At 38.4% G+C, this 21,843-nt stretch overlaps 3 protein-coding genes across 9 annotated transcripts in view; 1 reads left to right on the top strand and 2 right to left on the bottom strand.

The window, feature by feature from the left end:
- The window catches only part of LOC114353914 (NADP-dependent malic enzyme), a 42,999-nt gene extending 37,662 nt beyond the window's left edge, over window positions 1–5,337 (bottom strand). Inside the window, exon 1 of the mRNA XM_028306089.1 lies at window positions 5,176–5,337. Coding sequence (XP_028161890.1) covers window positions 5,176–5,222 — 47 coding nt within the window. The 5' untranslated portion in view covers window positions 5,223–5,337. The remainder of the gene's footprint in view (window positions 1–5,175) is intronic.
- A 2,029-nt stretch (window positions 5,338–7,366) lies between these two features.
- eIF2Balpha (eukaryotic translation initiation factor 2B subunit alpha) lies at window positions 7,367–10,478 on the top strand. Its single transcript, XM_028306091.1, has 7 exons — window positions 7,367–7,478; window positions 7,579–7,680; window positions 8,013–8,152; window positions 8,428–8,544; window positions 8,648–8,760; window positions 9,147–9,291; window positions 10,153–10,478. Exons 1-7 carry the CDS (start codon window positions 7,466–7,468, stop codon window positions 10,432–10,434), a joined length of 912 nt encoding a protein of 303 aa, XP_028161892.1. The 5' UTR covers window positions 7,367–7,465; the 3' UTR covers window positions 10,435–10,478.
- A 147-nt stretch (window positions 10,479–10,625) lies between these two features.
- The window catches only part of FER (tyrosine-protein kinase Fer), a 47,497-nt gene continuing 36,279 nt past the window's right edge, over window positions 10,626–21,843 (bottom strand). For 2 of the 7 annotated variants that reach the window (XM_028306085.1, XM_028306086.1), the window contains exons 4-14: window positions 21,560–21,761; window positions 20,394–20,531; window positions 19,799–20,056; window positions 19,129–19,339; window positions 18,731–18,913; window positions 17,291–17,491; window positions 16,082–16,258; window positions 15,135–15,348; window positions 14,417–14,692; window positions 13,708–13,830; window positions 10,626–12,581 (exon numbers count right to left, since the gene is read on the bottom strand). In XM_028306085.1, the coding sequence (XP_028161886.1) occupies window positions 12,445–12,581; window positions 13,708–13,830; window positions 14,417–14,692; window positions 15,135–15,348; window positions 16,082–16,258; window positions 17,291–17,491; window positions 18,731–18,913; window positions 19,129–19,339; window positions 19,799–20,056; window positions 20,394–20,531; window positions 21,560–21,761 (2,120 nt within the window). In that variant the 3' untranslated portion in view covers window positions 10,626–12,444. Of the gene's footprint in view, window positions 12,582–12,940; window positions 13,064–13,707; window positions 13,831–14,416; window positions 14,693–15,134; window positions 15,349–16,081; window positions 16,274–17,290; window positions 17,492–18,730; window positions 18,914–19,128; window positions 19,340–19,798; window positions 20,057–20,393; window positions 20,532–21,559; window positions 21,762–21,843 lie in introns of all 7 variants that reach the window. The other 5 variants (XM_028306083.1, XM_028306084.1, XM_028306079.1 and 2 more) reach the window with 4 other exon arrangements.

Here is a 21,843-nt window from a genome sequence, read left to right as displayed (position 1 = left end):
ATGGGCTATCTAACACTGAAAGAATTTTTCAAATGGGACCTGTACCTAGTTCCTGAGATTAGCACGTTCAAGTAAACAAACAAACAAACTCTTCAGCTTTATAATATTAGTATAGATAGATGATTCATCAGTTGAACTTTACATACAGGGTGACTATAGTAATGAGTAAACCCTTGTAAGGTAGTAAAATCCGTCGTATGTATTTATTTGAACCTCTAAAATATAGTTACAGCCCAAATGTCTTTCTATACAATTCAAACAAGTACGATTCGTAAATTTTACAGGTTGATCGATTGATTGACGAATAAAATCATTGTAATGTTTGTTATTTAGCAATAATTATGTGCGCTTCACAAACAAATCTACATAATATTAGGTTCCTCAATTATGTTGACAGGTTGATGTTTTTCGTAGAGAAAGTGTTGACAAGTGCCGATTAACTGCTATTAATTATGTTTACACAAGCTTAATCGTCACTTAAAATAGACACACAACAGAATATCAGGATATACAAATACAAGAAGAGTAAAAAAAACAAATTAAGGGTTACTACTACAGTTCTACTACTACTTAGGTGGACCGACGATCTGGTAAAGGTCGCGGGAAGAGCCTGGATGCGGGCAGCGCAGGACCGTTCATTGTGGAAAACCTTGGGGGAGGCCTTTGTCCAGCAGTGGACGTCATTTGGCTGAAACGACGACGACGACGACGACTACAGTTCTCCTTATCACGGAAGGATATATAAAACTCGAAAAGTTATCCTCCATTGTCTCTACATTGATAGTTTAAGGGAGCAAGCGGAGGTTTTAGTCTACTTAGAGATCTAATCAGCCGATATTCAGTATGTAATTGGCAACAGAATCCCATATTTACTCTGTTGCAGTCTCCATTGCATTACTTAAACTAAAATCTTATCTTAGACTAAAGTTTCTCAATAAATACAACATGATGTGCTTATGCATAAGAAAACGTTTAGTCATTTCTATTATTTTGCAATGACTACCTTACATGAGTAGCACTAGCACTCAATACCGTATGCGAAATAAATTTGTGCAGCACAAAGGTTGTCAAAGTCGCAATAAGAAACTGGGTCGACACCTCAATGGCGAGGATATGCGGATCCGCGAGTAATGGCGGCGATCAATCTAGGCGTCGTTGTGTCTGACAGACTCGAGGTAGACCGAGAGCTGACTAGATGTTGTCTGACATTATATTTATATTTTTAAACCGGCAGACAGTGGTGACTGAGTTTGTTGCGGCGCTTCTTCTCAGCACTTGCCAAATGTTTGTCTCGAAGCGCTGGTAGGGCAAAATGAATGAGACATGTATGTACGAGTATGTGCTTAAGAGCATTTGACGATTTGAAAGTAGTACATAATTTAATTAGTCTAAATAAATAAAGATAATTTCGATTTGATTTGAACCAGTTTTCTAACCATTGGCATTTTAGCCTGGCATGCGACAACGATAAAAACTTTTTTATTACCTCTTCAATGTAAATGGTACTAATAGGTCAAAAAGGAACTTAATGAATTATTGTAATCGAAAACTGAGGAAAAAGATGAACTTCATAAAGCTCATGAATGGTAGCAGATAGTAATCTAGCTCTTAGACTGTAAGAAAGATCTGTAGATTAGTCACCAGTTAGAGTGACCTACACATAGATAGGTAGGATAGGATTAGACCAGCTTTTCGAAGACGTAGTTAACACTTTATGAAGATCTAAGAGAATAGATTCCAATCATTGATCCTACTTATGTATAGTTTCGATTCAATATGTAGAGACAACTTTTTTGGTTTATTACTATTTGTTCCCAGATCCCCCTTGCAATGTTTGATTGAATGCAGAAGTAACTATCTCGTTTCCCAAATCGTTGCAACGAAGTGGCTATAAAATAATAAACTTGTAACCGCCATTTTGACATTTAAGAATAAAACTAATGACCCTCTGAACAACATCTGTATCATGCACAGAGCCTGCCCGGGTCGAGGTCGCCGGCTTCTGTCACTAATTGCACTTCCTGCACCTTGTAATAGATTACATAGCACTACCTTGCGGCTGTCATAAAAAAACTTAAGTTCGTGCCATTAATTCTGGCAGCAAACTTCTCCGCAATGATGTAGAGGTAAGATTTTTCAGTTGAAAAAAGCTCATGCGAATTTCCAAAGTAGGTAATATCTGCATATTATCAGCAACATCGTTAGCTCCAGATTAGGTCATAGGCAAATTAACCAATTGCTTAGAACACAGCTAAACTCGCTATGTAGAGAGGACCGTAGTATGAACAACAACAAATTGTTACTTCAAGAAAGAAACGCACAAAAACACGTTTCATACATTTATTTCCAAACATTTTTATTCTTATAACTTATTATGGTGGAATTACCTACCAAGATAATTAACAAAAATAATTTTACAAACTGCAATGACACCACTTCAAAATTGCAAAAAAAGTGTAACTATTTAATCGTTTTTGTTCTACACTTAATTATGTTAAGTACTTAGTTAAATCTAAGAAACACCTGTAATCCGTTAACAATGCCAAGGTCTGGCAAAAACTGTTGTCGCAAAAAAGACAATGTCAGCGGGTCATGAGCTGTTTATCCCGAAGTGAGGTAATCGTCTGTCTAAGGTAAGTAATAAGATTAGGTATAAATATGTTATTTATTATTCAAATAATTCATTCTACGTTATATTTACTTAATGCCCTTGTTAAGAAAACTGACCTTGGATTATTGGGATGCAATATTTTGTTACTGCGCGTAACGCCCCCTCACAATGGTTTCAACTGAAAACCTGCAGGCCTAAGATGCGCACCATGTTAAAATTTTATCGAGGATTTTAGACGTCCATTTTGTCGACAATTTTTATCGCATAAAATGGATAAAATGACACGATGAAAGCTTATTTATCGCGGCGCGCATCCTAGCTAGGCTAGGCCAACATTAAAAGTAATTCTTAGTACGTTTTTTTTACTTTTAATTTTAAAACTAATGTGTTATATTGTTTACGTTACATGATATTCTATTCAAAAATAAGCCACAAATAGACTTCAATAATAAGGCATAGCACCTTTTCATGAAACAAAAGCACTAAGTAAGTAAATTAATGACCGAGGAGTGCAATCCACGAATCAAGACGTTTTTATTTGGCTCACCCTGAGCTGTGTCAAGGATTTGATTCAGTCTATTTAATAACTAAATAAAGTAATCAACTAAACTCCTAAACTGATAACAAAAACAACACGTAATACTTTAGATAACTAGTTACACCATAAAGTCTTTGATTTATTTAAAATGTACGTTTCCAATCCAATTCCACTCTTGACGTTAACAACTAGCAGAAACATGAATTAATTTCCGCATGTGATTCATTCCATGTTTTTATATTTCTTTTATAAATTACCTGTTTCAACCACAATGAAGTACGAGGTTTATATGACTAGCTGTTATATGATGTACTTATGATGTACAATTACAGAAATACAGAATACAAACTGGTATTAGTAAGCTGCAGGTGCGCAAGAAGGTACTCACACCACGATAATATTGGTGCGATATAACAAAAAAAAATTATTCTGATCTACTGTCCTCTATAAGAATTAAACTTATAAAGGGACTCAAACATCATAGGAGTAAAAAACAAAGCGTTTTCTTCAATATTTAGTTTCGGAATGGACCGAAGAAACTGGAGAGACCATTTTCAGCGTAACTTCAGGTGTCGTTTGTTATTACGGGCGTTGTGTCTTGAAACTCTCATTCAACATGTACGTGTTAAATTAAACACAAATAGGGATGTTTCCTGGGTCAAAAAGCAAGAGTTTTAATTAGTCCGTCAGTTAACTTATCAAAAAATACTCTACACGTATTTTTCACTTTTTCAAACTAATGAAAATTTAAAGAGATAAAGCGCGCCAAAGTTCATAAGAAGAGGCCCGTGACGTCAATGCGTGCATAAAAGTGCCGCACGTTGTGACGTCGTGCGGAACTTCAACGCACCATAACTATGTAATTATTTGTTAGATTGACTAATAAAAATATATGTGTCCAATATTTTTTGATATTAAACATGACGGAAAATTTTTTAGGAAACTAGCCTATTGTTCAGCTTTTTATACAGGCTATTAATGAGTTCAGCGACAGCGATTTCTCATTTTACTCCTAAGTAGATTTCTTGTTTATTTTCAATCCCCTATCATAGTATCATTAGAGGTAATAACCACAAAGATTTCACCTATCTTTTAGAGTAAGAAATCATGTCAATCATCAAAGCCACACGACCGTGGTGCCTTTCGTCATATATCACAATGATTATGCGCCAATTTCATAGTTTATTTTTACTTGGTTATAACTTACCTATACTTAGTTACTGTACTAGCTGTCATGTAATTCGTTAGTAACTAGCGCAAAGTAACTTCGTGCAACTTGTTTATTGTAGCAAGCTGTTGCATAGTAGCTATACCTACCTACAGTAAATATAAACGTATAGGTATCTTATTTCGTAAACGCATAGTAAAGGAACGCAGATTTTCTTCGCTTGATCTTTCGATAGACTACTTAGGTACATATTACGTTTACACTGTATTTACGCGTGTTGTTCAGTTTGTAGTTAAAACTTACAAGTTACATCTTCTGTTAGTAGTTTTATTAGTGTCTTTGCTAGGCAATTATCGTTAAGTAAACTTTACATATTATTGCCATTATTCACAATTTAAATACCTAATAAATAATTACTTACATAGTAACACGTGCCTGTGAAGTAGACAGATGTATTTAGGTACATAGGTACTTAGGTAATCGTAACGTTTACGTACCTAATAAAAATCCCATTAAAAATTATAAAAACCCTATTGTTTACGAAATTGAATTGTTTTTGATTAAATCAAACTTTTTCGCGAATACCCACCCCATAAATTTTCTCAATAATTTGTAAATAATCATGGAGCGCATTTTATTCCTTAGAGGACCACTCGTACCTATTCCAAATATGTATCAGTTTTGTGGTAAAAGCAGAAGATACTAATGATACTAAGTGCGAAATAATTTAACTAAGCTCATACAGAATATGATTAGGTATTATTTAACTTTACATGCGCGCAACCATTAATTGCAACGGGTAATGTTAATGTTTTCAAACGTTAAAACTAGAACAATCGATAATACGATAATACTCACTGCCATCGCCTTTTGTCGTTCAGTTTCAACGACGCGGAGTTGCCCATAGTGTCAGGTCGCTGTCCACCGCAAGTTTACAAATTCCGCGCGCGGTTTACGAGGATGGAAGCGTCTTAGCCATCCGGCCAGCCGAGCTACAGTACTCAGGTGAACTGGCTGCAGCGCGTGCGGCCATGACTTTCCCTTGCAAAACTTTGCGTCATTTGAAACAATAAGAATCATTGTTGATACCCCTAATATGGGCAATAAATAATTTCCGAATTGGGGAAATGCTTTCTTCTAATCGTATTGGCCACTAGATGTCGCAGTAGGTTTATTTCAGTAGGTAGATTCAGTAATTTTATTTTATTTTATTTTTCTTTAAGGAAACAAACAGCATGAGTTGTTACATGTGAGCTTAAAAAATAAATAGTACAGAAGCCTAATCAGTTTCCACAGATAAACTTTACAAGTTAATTGAAAGTTATGCAGAGTGCGAGCAATTTGAAATCACAAAATATAAAAAAATGCACAACAAAACCTTTAATTCTTAAGTAGATTAAAAAAATTATTATAATAATAAAGTTTGAAATCTATAAACCCTTCAACAGGCAACGAAACTGCGCCAACTTCAAATGAAATATGTCGATATCACTGTAAGCATCAATAAAAAGTTATAATAAAACTGTTACATCTGTAATTAGTCTTGCAAACAGGGGTTGAAAACGTGAACTTACGCCTCGCGCCAGGTCTAGAACACTTCAGAGCCAGACTGCTTAACAAGAAAGAAGAATCAACTAATCCGTTGAGTATTTTAAATAAAAATATATAATTTGATCTTTGTGCTCTCGGCGAACCAGTAACGATTCCATTTTATTGGAATCAAAGTTCCTAAACCTGTTTATTGTATTTAATCAGTAGGTAGGTAAGGTAATTTTAACATCGTTATAGCCTGACCAGGAACATAAAAACCCTGGCATAGAGGCGNTTAACTAATGTCCGTATTGTTCCAAATTCAATAAATTCATTAAATTATTGAATACATTTACTTTTATTTCCAACCCATTCTTTAATAGGTACGTGCTTAGCTAGGAAAATAACATAGATAAAATTGGTGTTTAGCTGAACAATTATATCTAAATTTTAGTTTTCAAGTTATTTTAATTTAATGTATTACTATAAAATTATATTTCGTCATCACCATTAACATAAGATCATTACCATTTTAATAAAATCATTACCATTGGGAAAACGTCATTACCATTTTGTGAAAAAATATTTGGACGCTTGTTACTTCTAAAATAACGATTGAATCTAAGGGCCTCACACTGATCTAAAAAGCTCATTGCTTAACCTTTCAGTTTAAGCTAGTTTGCACGCATTCCTGTAAAGTTTTTCAAAAAACGTAAAATAAATCTCGCGGAATCAAATCGGCGGATCTACCCTTGCGCACATTTAAAATAAAGTTTATTTACACTTTGACAGCAATAGACTGACATTTTCAGTTACTGTTGCCATTAAAAGAAATTAGTACCATTAATTTTCCGCAACATGGCGAGGGTTTTTATGTTCCTGGTCAGGCTATACATCTTATTTTGCAGATATAATACTTAATTAAGGGTCTCGTCATTGTTTATGTAAGTAAAGCCATTATTCTGTAGGTAAGTACGCTCAAATAGTAATTTCGTGTTTCATAACATTTTATTAGGTATTATGGCTGTAGGTATTAAAAAAGTATATTCAACAGTAGGTAGTACCTATACTAGTGTACTCACATCACTACTTGTAAAGACTGACTTACTCAAGGAAACTTTTTAAGCTCGTGCTATAAACAGGTTTGATTCCGGGTTTAATACATATAATTAAGCATGAAATGGTATTTACCATCATTTAGTCAATTTCTATGCCTAGGAAGGTACTTGTATGCATCTATAAATGAAAGTACATACATATTCAATTCAATTTTCTAAATATTTACAAAGCATTTTTTTACGCAGGGTCTTCATATTGCCAACGTAGAATTTTATTATGGTTTTGTTGATCCTGTCTGGAAATCAAACCCGAGAACGTCCTAAATGAATGGCTCTCTCTTGAATGGGCGTAATGCCTGCCTATATTTTCACCAAAACACATACTGCATAAAATGAAACTTGGTAAATTTGGTAATCTGTCAACGTCAGCATCGGTCAGCTGTCAATGTCAATTTCGTTATGTGGATTTGTGGGAGGTTATGTTGAAAATTAAATAAATATTAATTAAAATATAAAGTTGGCGTCCAATATTTTCTACTGGATTAAAACTTAATTCCAAAATGAAAAAGGAAGGTAAGATTTCCAATAACATTTTTGTTAATAAACCTCAATTTTCACGTAGCGTTTTTTCGGATTACTCAATAATTTTAAAAACTTGCTCATGTGTTCACAGAAGTTCAAGATATATTCCTCAAAATACTGAGAGAAGAAGAGGATGTATCCGCAGGAGTTGCAGCTATACGAACCCTTTTGACTGTGATAGAAAACTATAAAGGTAGGTACTTGTATACAATTTGCCATCAATGCATGATACAACTGATTAAAGCCTTGGGGAATCTTTAACGCCCGTATTCACAAACATTACTATGAGGTCTCCCAGTCTCCCAGTGCGCGTGGAGGCACAGGGTCACACATGAACCAACCACAGAGCTCTATTCAACGCTGTGCGTTCGATTTTCTGCTTCACCTAAGCAAGCATCGTTTGTGAATACGGCTGTAAGTCTTGATGTTACTGTTACTTAGTTGAATTATGACCCCGTTGATGTTGTGTTTAATTAACTCATAACTGCCATAGGTAGGCACTTTATCAATTGTAACATTTTCTAGTTGCAACAGTGAGAGAGCTGGACTTAAACCTGCAGTTGGCTGTAGACGCGATGCGACACTGCGACCAGCCTGTAACGGCCATTTCCTCCGGCTGCGAACTCTTCATGAGATTCATAACCTTGGCAAAGTTAGATGTTAAGGTTTGTATTGCAAATCATACTAAAGTAACTGTCTGTTACCATTTCACGTTTATACCATTGAACCAAATTAAATGGAATTTGATCTATAAAGACTGAGAGAAATACCAAGAAAAGATTTTCCCCAGTTTTTGAAAAGGGGGACAAACATACAATAGTCTGTTTATGACACACAAAGCTAGTTAAATATAAAATCTTATCATATTATATAAGATATGGCAATGAGTATTTCAATTATAGTTTGTAAAATTTAAAACATATCTTGTTTCTTTTTGCAGTCATTTGAAGAATGTGAACAGATAATGTTGCAGAGAGGTCGCATATTCCTTGACACATTGCTTGAGGCCAGAGGGAAGGTGGCCAAACAAGCTTTACCCTTCATTAGTGATGGTTGTGTAAGTTATCTAATATTATTGTATTATCAAAGCTGTTTCTGGCTTATAATGATTCTAAAAATGTGTATTAAATCAATTTCAAAGCAAAATTGTTTGTTCACAGAAAATCCTAACACATTCTCGGTCCAGAGTAGTATTACAAGCTATGTTAGAAGCATCAAAAGCTAATAAAAGGTTTCAAGTGTTTGTCACTATGTCATCTCCAGATAATAGTGGGTTAGTAACTTTTTTATATTAATGGTTTGCAGAATTTAGTAAACTTCACTGATAAAAACTTCTTTATAATTATTAGTGTTTTAAAATTATTTTCAAGTTCAATGTGGATTGGCCACTAAAGTCATAAGTCACTTATTTTCTGCAAATAGGCTTTAAACACACTATTTGACTGAGGGTGTTGACTCTTTTCTTTAGAAAATATGCATCTAGGGCGAGTAAAACATGAATTTTGCCAAATCATTTTGAAGTATTTTAAACTTATTTTCAAGTTTAAAGTGGAACGGCCACTAAAGTCATAAAAATCATATAATTTCTGCAAATAGGCTTCAAATTTTGAATTGCCATTTTCATATTTTTAAGTAACAAAAAATATGTTTGTATTGCAGTGAGCTTATGCACAAACAGCTGGTGGCTGCGGGCATCGACGCCACATTGATCCTGGACAGCGCAGTAGGATACATTATGGAGCAGGTGGACCTCGTCATGATCGGCGCCGAGGGCGTCACGGAGAGCGGCGGCATCATCAACAAGGTTGGTGCAGCTCAAATGATAATAAATAAATAAATATCCTCAGACATTAACACTGCGCTTCTAGTCCCAAACTAAGCAAAGCTTGTACTGTGGGTACTAGACAACGGATATAAACATACATAAATACCTTTTTTTTGTAAATACATACTTATTATACATAGAAAACACCCAGTCCAATACAAACAAATATGTTCATGCACACAAATGTTTGTACTGTGCGGGAATCGAACCCGCTACCTCCGGAATAGTAGTCCGTTTCGAACCACTACACCAAACGGCCGACAAATGATCTTTTTTTTGTTACAAAAGATTATTAGTAATTTGTTATTACGTCCCGTTAACCCCTCGTACTTAGCTAAATATGCTTGTATCACGAGTGAGCTCACCACAATAGTCGAGCGGCGGCGGGGACCAAACCCGCGTTCCCCGGATCACGAGTCGGCCAGTCCCACCCCTTCACCGTTCGGCTATCGTGGCTTCTTCTGTGGCGGCTTTTTCTTAACCCCGTTTAGTTTATTTATGTCCCGTTAATACCTCGTGGTAACGGGACTATTCCTACCTCTCTTTCTCACCGCTAACTCCTGTGTAGCCAAGATCTACAGCTTGACTGCCAATGAAAACCCTCTGGTGGTTGTGGTAGAATGCTCGCCCGCCCCTCCTGGTAAGCTAAATATGCTTGTGTTACGAGTACAAGTGGGTTCAAATATGGAGATAGTTTGAATGTCTTGGAAAAACAAAAATTTTTATCCCGGTTTTTGAAAAGCCCGCGTTAAAGTCATTCTACGACAGACTAAAATTCAGTCAAGTCAAGCAGCAGGCAATTTTATTCATCAAGTAAAAAACTGTCTTCCATCTTTGCAGATCGGCACTTACGGCCTCGGTATAGCGGCATCAGAACTCAAGAAACCAGTCTACGTTCTAACAGAGAGCTTCAAATTCTCCCGGATATATCCTCTCAACCAAAGGGATGTCCCCAACGAGTTCAAGTACCTCTCAAGTGTCCTCAAATCTGGTAAGGACCTCACGAAACAGCATCCCTTAGTAGATTACACACCGCCAGTCTATATTACCTTATTGTTTACGGATCTAGGAATTCTCACGCCGTCAGCTGTTAGTGACGAACTCATCAAACTGTATTTGTAGTGTAAGTTGTGCCTTATAATGTTAATAAATTTTGTACATATTAATTGTCAATGGTTTAATTAAAATTTCCTGTAGCTAGGCTAGACAACGTTACATTCGCTATATATTTCGATTGGGTGAAGTCGCGTAGGGATATCTATTTTTTTCTTATTTCTTAAATAAAGGTGGGCTAAAAACTAAAACTTCGCATGTATTTAATCCAAAATTGTCTGGCACTTTATTGAATATGACATGAAAAAATATTTACAGTCAATCTTACACTAAATAAAATACTAAACACTCAAATAAACTTTAGTATCCATATCTCACTTTGTGTTACATTTGTCAACATAACAGTACGTTTCCTTTGTCCGGCGACCACGTGCCGCCTACAAACCTACATCATTTGCTTATTTACTGGAAGCACAAATATCTAAAATACTACATATTGGCAGCAGCAACAGACAAAACTATCACATAGAATACATTTATTGCAACTTTACATACAAAAATAACACTCTGCGTCAACATAATATAAGAGAGTAAATATTGGTTTAAAATATAAATCGTATTATCTAACAAAATTAAATCAAGTATTAAGTTTCAATAAACGTATCGTGTTACACAAATAATACTTACACTCATTGAAAACAGTCGATATTCGTTATACTTTAAATACATAATAATGATACTAACTTGTACTTTCATAAAACATATTTCAGTTACAATGCGAATAAAGTTCGGTCATACGTAGCTACACTTACTTCCCTAAGAAAGTACCATCCGAAGGAGATCAACATTTCGTAACCTGAGGCAATCCACAATACTATAAAAGAAATACTAATATTTATCTCTTTTATAATGTACTTAATACGACTATGAATAAAAATAAATCCATAAGAGAGTAGAATACAATTCAAAATAAAATGTTATTAGGTTAGGTGGTTAAAGTATGAAATTGTCATTCTGTATGGAGAAATTGAGAAAATTAATTTTTGATAGTTTTTAGAGAACCACAAATCTGAATTTTATGATGTGAGTAGATTGAGACATTAAGCTATAGGATATTTAAAGAAAAAAATTATGAAGTTATATTTTTAAAAAGATACTAATATTTTTGTAACGGTAAGGGAAACCACTTAGGACAAGCTGTTTTTGACGATTTATTACTAGTAAAAGAAAGAAAAGAAGGAATTATGTACTAATGAATAAGAAAAATCGGCAATTTCACACTTATCCCCTATTATTACAACAATTATATGCTTAACATTCGTTAAATTATAATTCGGAATAGCAATGATTGAATAACGTAGTTCAGTAAGAGTATCAGTATATCGATCACTCATCCATACATGAAAAATAGCGTGAACACTCATCTCCCAATACATTTGTTCCCAAACCAGGTCAAGAGTTGCGGAATACCTCATTTTAAGTAGTTATTATTTTGTCATGTCCATGACGCAATTCGCACTTAGTCTTTCATCATCCAATAGGTGCTTTTGTAATGTTTACTACACTCACTACACACGTGGTCAGTTATAAAGAAATTCGATAAAAAGAGTAGGCTTACTAAAGTATAAAAGTTTCAGTTTAAAAGCGTCGATATTTCAACACCTTACGATAATGTAGTTGCACGAGAGTATTTTGATTATATTAAAAACAATAAATCTAACTTATTATTGTCGATGTATTGTTTAAAATGACTTATCAGGCACGTTTTATTCTTAGAACACGCTTTTTCAGTCAATAAGTTTATACCTACCTCGAGAAATTAAATTCATTGAATTACGATAAACGGCTTCATACAATCCGATTATTTTGGTGCTCAATCAATTTATGCTAAGATTTATTTACCGCATAATCGAATTTATTGAGCAACACGTCTAGCTAGTGATGTGCTCGTTAGCTGTCTTTTATCGATGCGCTTACCAAAGGCGCGGCCACTTGCCCTATGTTTGCGTACTAAAAGGCCGTAAGTTTGACTTTAGTTCCTATCCGGTTCCACAGGCGGGCGAGTGACGTGGCTTGTGGCTATCTGTTGTAGATGTTATCGATAATGGTGTAGATCTGGTGGAAGTGCGGTCGCTTGTCCGCTTCGTACTCCCAGCAGCGCAGCATTAGTGCGTATACGTCTTCGGCGCAGCCTTCGGGTGCGGGCATCCTGTAGCCTGTAGAAATGTTCACAGTTATAAATAAGTAACACCACGAGCACACCTAAAAAAAGTCAGGTTTTTTGAACGCTGACTGTTGTCGTTATTAAGAAATCATATGAATTTATTAGAGAGCATATAAACAGACAAATAAGCTACCAGTAACTATTACGTAATCTGTCCCTACACAAATGATATTTTTTGGTCCATCATAAGCAATCTGCCAAAGTTAAACTTAACATACTGAAATTGCTTGATCACAATTTTTTTAATTTGTTCACCCAGGTGNCCCAGGTGGTTGGGTTCCAATATCGTGTAGGTATTGTGAGCTAATTTATTTCTGGAATAATTTCCAATTACATACATCGACAACTTACCAGCATCGATCTTCTCCCGGGCCCTCGAGTTGCTCATCCCTGCATAAGGCGTGTCTCCCTTGGAAAAGATCTCCCACATTAGCACGCCATAGCTCCACACGTCACATAGCGACGTGTATTTTCCTAAAACGAAGAACATCCTTATAAAGAGGTCACTCATAGTCATAATATTATTTGATTAATTTAATAAAAAAGGTTAATCAACTTTAGAAAGGTTATCTATTTTCCGTGTCGAATTATGAAACGCTAAAACCACAAGGAAATGATAATTTCATTTGTCATATTTCTAAGTACGAGAAATAAAATATTTGTCATAGCACACGCGAAATTACGTACGTACGCATGATTATTTAAGGTAATAAAGCACATGGAATGACGTCAATAGAAATTTATTGTGTTATGAACACAACAAGTAGAAATCATACCACCTCAATAGTCGAGGAGTTATGAAAAAGTAGGTTATTGCTATATTTGGTATCTTTTAACTCCTCATACGATTTTTCCTGTATTATTTTAACTGTCGGAGACTAGGCCCCTAATCGTGTAAGAGAGAACAAGTGAAATGTATTAATTAACTCTGGTTGAAGTCGGCAGCCAAGTTTTGGGCGATGAGAACCCGCGAAGCTGGTTGTGGGTACTGAAAGTTTTACCAAATTAATGAGTTCTCACCAAAATTGANTCACCCAGGTGTTTGGGTTCCAATCTCATGTAGATATTGTGGACTAATTTATTTCTGGAATATACAATTACCTATATCGACAACTTACCAGCATCTATCTTCTCCCGGGCCCTCGAGTTGCTCATCCCTGCATAAGGGGTGTCTCCCTTGGAAAAGATCTCCCACATTAGCACGCCGTAGCTCCACACGTCACATAGCGACGTGTATTTTCCTAAAACGAAGAATATCCTTATAAATATAGGTCATTCATAGTCATAATATTATTTGATTAATATAATGAAAAAGGTTAACCAAGTTTAGAAAGGTTATCTATTTTCCGTGTCGAATTTTGAAACGCTAAAACCACAAGGAAATGGTAATTTCATTTGTCCTATTTCTAAGTACGAGAAATAAATATTTGTCATAGCACACGCGAAATTACGTACGTACGCATGATTATTTAAGGTAATAAAGCACATGGAATGACGTCAATAGAAATTTATTGTGTTATGAACACAACAAGTAGAAAACGTATTACTATAACAGTCGAGGACTTATGAAAAAGTAGGTTATTGCTATATTTGGTATCTTTTCAACACCTCATAAGATTTTTCCTGTATTTTTTTTAACTGTCAGAGACTAAGTAGGCCCCTAATCGAGTAAGAGATAACAAGTCAAGTATGTATAACTACTTAGCTCTAGTTGAACTCGGCATCCAAGTTTTGGGCGTTATCAATTTGTGGTAAAACTTTCAGTGCTCATAAACCACTGGGTTATGATGAGCACTGAAAGTTTTTACAAAATTAACAAGTTCTCACCAAAATTAAGTGCCTCCGGCGCCGTCCACTTGATCGGTATCTGCTTCATGCCGCCAGACACGATGTATTCCTCTTCCTCCCTCGACATGCCGAAGTCTGATATCTTGACTATATTGTCGTCGCCGACCAGGCAATTCCTAGCAGCCAAGTCCCGATGGATGCAGTTCTTGGACTCCAGATACCGCATGCCCGCGGCCGCGTCTCGACACATGGCAAGGAGAGCTCGGGACCCGAGGCTTGATGACCGCGTCCGTAAAAATGTTAGGAGAGAGCCACCTGGAAGATAAAGTTGAAAATTACTCGTAAGTTCAACTGAAACTGAAATAATCCCTTATAGTTATTAATTGAGAGATTTTCTCAAACAATATTTTTCACTACCTGTGGTGGGACTTTCACCTGTGGTGAATTCACCAGTAGGCCTAGGGCAGCTGATTTTGACACGGCAGGGCCAAACTTGTCATGTCTGTTTGGACTTTGGACAAGCTAACGTATGTCCAACGAATAACTCGCGACTCCGTTTCAATAGCTCCGGAGAACACCGTCCATCTGGTTATAGTGAGTAGGCTTCACCCTTCTGACGGGGAGAGGCCTACATAAGCCACTGTCCGTAGTGTCCGTTTCCATCGGCCGACATGGATTCATGCCTGATGCAGTAGGCAAAGCATTTCCCGACGGGAAAAGGCGAAGCATTTAAAAATTCTCCTTTTCATGACCTCACCTGACACGAGCTCCATGACGATCATAATCGGCGGCTTCTGCACCGCGATGCCTATGAGCCGCACGATGTTAGGATGCTGGTACTGCTTGAGGATGCGGCCCTCTTGCAGGAACGTTCGCTTTTGCTCTTCAGGCAGCGCCACCCTGCAGGTCTTGACTGCCACTTCTTGGCCAGTCGTCTTTAGGCGCGCCTTGTATACGTCGCCAAAGTTTCCCTGTTGAGATTATGAAATTTATTTTATTATACCACTTCAGTAGACTTTATTATCGACTCTTTTGTCGACCGTTTGGTGTAGTGGTTCGAAACGGACTACTATTCCGGAGGTAGCGGGTTCGATTCCCGCACAGTACAAACATTTGTGTGCATGAACATATTTGTTTGTATTGGACTGGGTGTATTCTATGTATAATGTATGTTTTTACAAAAAAAAAAGTATTTAAGTATGTTTATATCCGTCCGTTGTATGTCTAGTACCCATACAAGCTTTGCTTAGTTTGGGACTAGAAGCGCAGTGTAAAATGTCCAAGGATATTATTTATTTATTTCTCTTCGAATAGCCTACCTAGTCTGTTTATGTTAAAAAAAAGTTAAGGCGAGTGCTGATCAAGCCATCATAGGCGCTAGATGGCGAAATGCATACGCTCTTTTGGCCCGGTGCTAAATAAATGTGTTAAGTAATTGTAACTGTCTAGGCAATCTTATTTTGTCAATAGTTATGAAGCAAGATTATAAGTTTGAGTAAGTTGCATTTTGTTTCAATCAAAAGACGTCCTCTGCTGGCCAAAAGCAGGTTTTGCAATTCGACCAGTCCTGCGTTGCCCGCGACCTTCGCTAGATCATCGATCCACGCTGAAGCTGGTCTACTACGTCTTTAGGTCCGTACTCGCCACTGGAGAACTTTTCTGTGCATCAACGGCTATCAATTCTACTATACTGTGTACACTTACCCTTCCAATCTTATCGCATAGCTGCACATCGTCGTTATTAAGCTCCCAAGTCTCCCGTGGCACCGCTCGCCGCAGCAGCGCGCCCGAGCGGGCCGTCACCGGGACCCCGCTCGTTCTCTGCCACGCTATCAGCTCGGCCACCGACGGGAAAGCTGCCCCTTCGAACCGATAGTGGCCCTGGAATGTATTGCCCTTCTCAGTCAGTGGAATCCATCTCTAGTTAGTCGGTTTAGGGTCCATTTTAGCAGTTAATAACACAGTAGCCGGTTAGAGTAATTAAATAAGCCGTAAAAAGTTAATTGTTGGTTTTACCCTAATGGGATGGTACTGAAGGGTTTTGTTTAAGAAATCGATTAAATTCTTAGCGAAAAGATCATTTACCATATACGCTTAATCGCCTCCGAGTAAACGCTTATTAGTCGAACATAAACGATAGCTGTAATTAAGTAAAAGTGACTTAAATTTGCGATCCAAGTCTTAAAAGTAGGTACCTACGAAAGAACGCAAGGTATCCTTCAAGTTTAAATATGGATAGTAGTAGAGATAATTGATCTTCTTGGTGCATTTTTTATACGATTTGGGAATAATACTTAAGATATCCTTAGATTTAATTAAAAGTTGTAACGTTAGTAATGTTAGTATAGTTAGTTAACAATAACGTCTTCGGGGAGCTTGTAAGTACCTAAACTACAGATGCGTCAGATCCAAACCAGATTTACGCCCTCGTGTTTGCGGATCGTTTGTTTCTATGACGTCAAAGTTCTGGAAAGCACTGATAAAGCCGTGGGCGACGGCATAGCGCCGATGAAATTATATTTGCATAGGAAACAGACCAGACTGGTCTTGACGTCTTGATCCGCAGACATGTATCTAATTAATAAAGATCACAGTTATTTAATTAGGTACCTACTCATTTTACGAAATGCACTTTTGATTAGTTTGATCATGCTAAAAAGCGTGTCAATTCAATATCGAGTTAAAAAAGGTAACCCAAAAGGCTAAAAAACTTATTTGTCCCACCCCAATTTGGCACCCATTCAAGTGCTTAAACGGGACTGATGCCCGTTTTCACCATCAATCCCTAATTTTTAAGTGACCCCTATGGTAACACATAAGTAACAGAAATTTGTTGTCATAGGGACCACTTAAAAATTAGGGATTGATGGTGAAAACGGCATGAGAGCTCCAACATCACTGATGCTTACTCACCTCAGGCGTGGTTTGTACGATGAAGTGTTTGTGCTGTCCCCAGCACACGGAGAGCACCAGCTGCCTCGCGTGGTTCCTGGTAGTCTCCCGCACCAGGTAGTCCCCATCAGCTCGTAATAGCCGAACCACTTCTTCCCTCGGGAGCACCCCATGGAACCATTCTTGCTCCACCAGGGACCTCTCTGTTTCGCTGACGCTGACCTAAAAGCGAAAGACTGTGTTAGGAGTAGGTACTTTTAAACTTAGGTACTGTTAACCTAGGTACTGTTAAACGTAGGTACTGATAATAATTAGATAGGTTCGAAAGTTTTTGGATAGGTACTGATAAGAACCTACTCTCAATATTCAATTATTTATTGCATCCATAATGTTGCAGATAAATTTTGTTTATTTTTTTTAATGTCATATCTTAATGTAGATCCAACTTGTATAAATATGTTGAAAATCGTGGGAAATCATAAATTAATGTGTAACTGGATTATATAAAGCAGAACATTAGATGCCACAACAAAGTAAATAAACAACGTCTCTGGTTATTTCAAACTGAAATACAAAATACCACGCGAAACACATGCCACGTGCCGGCTCCTAAACCAATCAAGTCGAGTTGAGATACGGTTAATTCCAGAAGCATGATTGGTGCAATTGTGTCAATGACAAATCGTGACAACTCGACTATTGATTGAGTATAGGATAGGAGCCACGTACATTAGTGTAACTATGATCAAAACAACACACACAACAACATTTCAACATACGAGTTCTTGTTCCAATTCAAGTTGCAACTGCTTCAATCGCTTCTTCCTTCGCGGAACGACCACTGGCGGCGGCAGCTCCGAGTGTGTGATATACATCGCAAACGGATCCATTTCTCAACACCGGACGTCTTCAGAACTCATAATACAACATGATAGCTACACTTTATTATCTTTTTATTTCCATCGGTCGGTAGGAGCACCACAAAAACAGGATGAAGTTGACGTAAAACCAACGACCGCCGCGTGAGCAGACGCCGCGTAAACAGGCAAACATTTCTGGAACGTCGCAAGCGGCTTCACCTTGATTTTGAAACTGACTTTTAGTGAGAGCCTGTGCTATTTTAATTTCAAAAGCTTATTATTCCGGAGCGAAGTTCGTGCGGTGCACGCTGACGCTAAATTTAACACTGCCACGTCGGAACAGTACTTTGCAGACTATTTTGCTCGGATTCAGTGCGTCGTGGGAGATAAAGCTTCATGCAGCGCGGTTTCCATGCCATGCGCACTACGCGTGGTTAGTTGCACTCACCACACTGTTAGGACAAAGATTGGTAGCGCTACGGTTCTTCTTTCTCTTTCTAAACACGCTGTGGCCTTGAACACGACAATGCACATAAACATCGACACGCTTGCGCAGGCGCCGCTTCAGCCTGAGGCGCCTCTTGCGGAACCCGACTGTTACCGTATCGGCGGGGCCCTCGCTGCTGCTTCGGTAGGTTTTGGGCGGCAGCGCGGGGCTGGACGGGACGGATTTGCGTCGGAAGGGCCGCGTGAACATTTTGAAGAAGGGCCTCGGAGGGATAATCGAGTGGAGGTGCAACCGCAACACGTCCATCGACGCCTTAGACCCGAGCGAGGATCGATCCTGATAAGGTTATTTTTTGTAATGCACAAGATATTATAGCCAGCAAACCGCCTATACATTGTAGTTTCCATTTTATATCCATTTTCATACTTATTCAGTTTAAAACAAATATTTTCTAGGTAATTCTGTATAATAAGTTCTAGCAGCATCTCATCATGTATTGCCAACGGGCCTTAAACTTAAATTGGTAAGCAAAGAAGAAACCAATCAAATACCTGGTGATCAGGAGAGCTGCCATCAAGACTGTCCACGCCGACTGTCTCCGCAGACAAATCAGGGCACCCGCTCGGCGCCTCTTCGCAGCCAAGCTCGGCCAGCGCAGACCTGATCATCTCGGCCTGCTTGGCGCACTTGCGCTCTGCTACCCGGAGTTCTAGAAGCTTCATTGGCTCGGATGTCGTCACTGGGATCGGCGGCGGTGAATGCCTGGAGGATAGAATAAGGAAAATTAATCAATTGGAAAACGTGAACACGTCAAAGTTAGAAGAATAAGGTTGGATTCTAAGATGATTTCATTGGCTGGGTTGCACCATCCTTACTTTAACTATACCTAACAAACGTAAAAAATCTCAAACTCTATACAAGAAATACCGGTTATCGTCAGGTGGTGTTAAAGTTAGGTGGTGCAACTCAGCCTAAGTTTTCCTACTGGGTCGTCAGGCGTAGGTAGTAGGTACATCAATTACTAGGAGTTAAAAAATATAATCAATTTAAACGAGTACGAGTACAAAACGGTAGACCATAATAACTGCAATTTAAAATCCCGAGAAAGCCACAACTTTTGCGCCCTAGTATGGACAATCATTTGAACAAGTCAACAAAATAGGGAAATAACGTTGTGATTCATTCAGACCTACTTATTTTAGGTATAAGGAAATACTTTACCTGTCAATACCGTTAACGCCATTCGTAAGACCCGTGTTATTGTTCTTACAAACGCCATTGCCGATAATCTCGGGCCCTTGCAACGCCGTCTGCTTCTCCCGGTTGTCCTGGAGGGACGCCTCCAATTCGGTGAGTTTCTCCTTGAGCCACTCCACCGTTAGGTTGTCCACAGTCAGCTGGTTCGGTTGAAGCTTCCCGCTCGTGTCTTCGACCAGGCTTTCGTCAAATGTGAATGAGATGGGCGTTGATGGAGGTGATCTGCAAAGAAGTAGGACCAATTTTGATTGATTCCATCAATAACAAAGTACGCTAATTTATTTTGGTCTTTATTTTCCCTACTCAACACTTTAACCTTTGGCGTGCTATTGAGCCGCGCAAAACTGCACCCCCCAACTGCTACGGTTTTCAAATTATGATGTTTCAAAATGACAAAGTAGTCTTGTCTTAGATCTGAGACATAGCAGTTGACGGAGGTTGCACAGATCTGAGACAAAGCCAGATCCAGATAATGTTCATATTTTTTAAGCAAGGAGTAAGATTAGCGCTTAAAATGTTCGATTACAAAAACATAAATTGCAATCTATAGACCACTTACTTGTACTTCTCGATGAATTCCTTGTACTCATCCTGCGGCCTGAGGTTTTGCACCGTGGTTTCGATCTTGCTCTGGATTTCTCTGAACTTGTCCGTGCTGAAGTCTGACCTCTGCACTACCTCCAGCAAGATGCCTTTCCTGTTTACACGGAAACATTAACCCATTTAATATCCCATTAACAATGACGTCAAGCCGCATTACCCAACAGCACATGTCATGATAAAGTTGTTTCAAAATTAGAATTATGCAAATAAAACTTGTGTATCACAATTATTACCTTTCCTCGTTTATGATTTTGTTTCAAATAAGGATATGACGTCATAGTCACAATTAATTGTTGTGGTCAACAGGAATATTTACAGTAGGTGAGTTTCCAAGTTGATTCTATTTATCAGCATAGCCTTACCTCCTAAATTTTCCTTACTCTAACTAGTTCCAATTCCTTATTTCCTGAGTATAAAATCTTTAGAGAAGTACGCTCCTAAATTGTATAGGTACTGTAAATACATAAAAACACCTTCTCGCACCCCGGGACTCTGCCAATTGCTGTTGCATTAGCAATTGGTTCTATCCTCAGATCATAGAAGGGATGATCTATGATCTGAGGTTCTATCTATGCAGTGTACCAGCGACCTTCAGTGTACTCACCACGACGTAGCAGTGGCCTCTCCCTACCTCCCCTTCTGGTCCAGTAACGCGTCTGTCCTCAACGCCCTCGTACTCTGTGGCGTCTACACTGTCGCACTAGTCATGACTTCTATATTATATGCCATAGCATAAGCAAAGGTACATAACCTTGTACCTTGTAGTCTTTGTTTGATCTTTAGTATACTTACCACGACGTAGCAGTGGCCTCTCCCTTGCCTCCTCTACTGTACCAGCAGCGTGGTTGTCCTCAACGTTCTCTCAGTGGCCTCTTCCTACTGTCTCACTAGTGATGGGTTTTATTTATGCTATGTGCCAGGCTTTGAGTCAACTTCAATGAACTTACCACGACGTAGCAGTGGCCTCTCCCTGCCTGCTCTGCTGGCCAAGCAGCGCCATTGTTCTTAGCGTCCTTTCGCACTCCTTGGCCTCTACCTACTGTGGCACTAGTGATGGGTTCTACTATCTATGCTATGAAGGTACCTACTAGGGTTTTTTTGAGTCAACTTCAGTGCACTTACCACGACGTAGCAGTGGCCTCTCCCTGCCTCCGCTGCTGGTCCAGCAGCGCCGGCAGTGCGGCTGTCCTCAGCGCCCTCTCGCACTCCGTGGCCTCAGCCAGGAGGAGCACGTACTCGTTGTGTGCCCTGTGCAGCCTCCTGCAAGCCTTGCCGTACTTGTCGCGGGTCTCATCGAGCTTGCGACCTCCCCGACTTGTCGGACCTGAAAAAGGTTATGGTCACTTTGAGGTGGGGGTATCTATAAAGGGAAAAGAATTTATGTCGGAATAATCCGTTGGGGATTG

Source organism: Ostrinia furnacalis, unplaced genomic scaffold (genome assembly GCF_004193835.3).
Source record: "Ostrinia furnacalis isolate ACB-3 unplaced genomic scaffold, ASM419383v2 OfSCF1862, whole genome shotgun sequence".
In the NCBI taxonomy this organism is placed as follows: domain Eukaryota; kingdom Metazoa; phylum Arthropoda; class Insecta; order Lepidoptera; family Crambidae; genus Ostrinia; species Ostrinia furnacalis.
Note: the sequence above shows the minus strand (reverse complement) of the source record. Positions and strands in the feature narration are given on the sequence as shown.

Excerpts from the sequence above, each read along its gene's own strand:
- eIF2Balpha (XM_028306091.1), top strand. Across the intron at positions 7,681-8,012 it reads TGTGATAGAAAACTATAAAG|TTGCAACAGTGAGAGAGCTG; the intron begins GTAGGTACTTGT and ends AACATTTTCTAG. Across the intron at positions 8,545-8,647 it reads CCTTCATTAGTGATGGTTGT|AAAATCCTAACACATTCTCG; the intron begins GTAAGTTATCTA and ends GTTTGTTCACAG.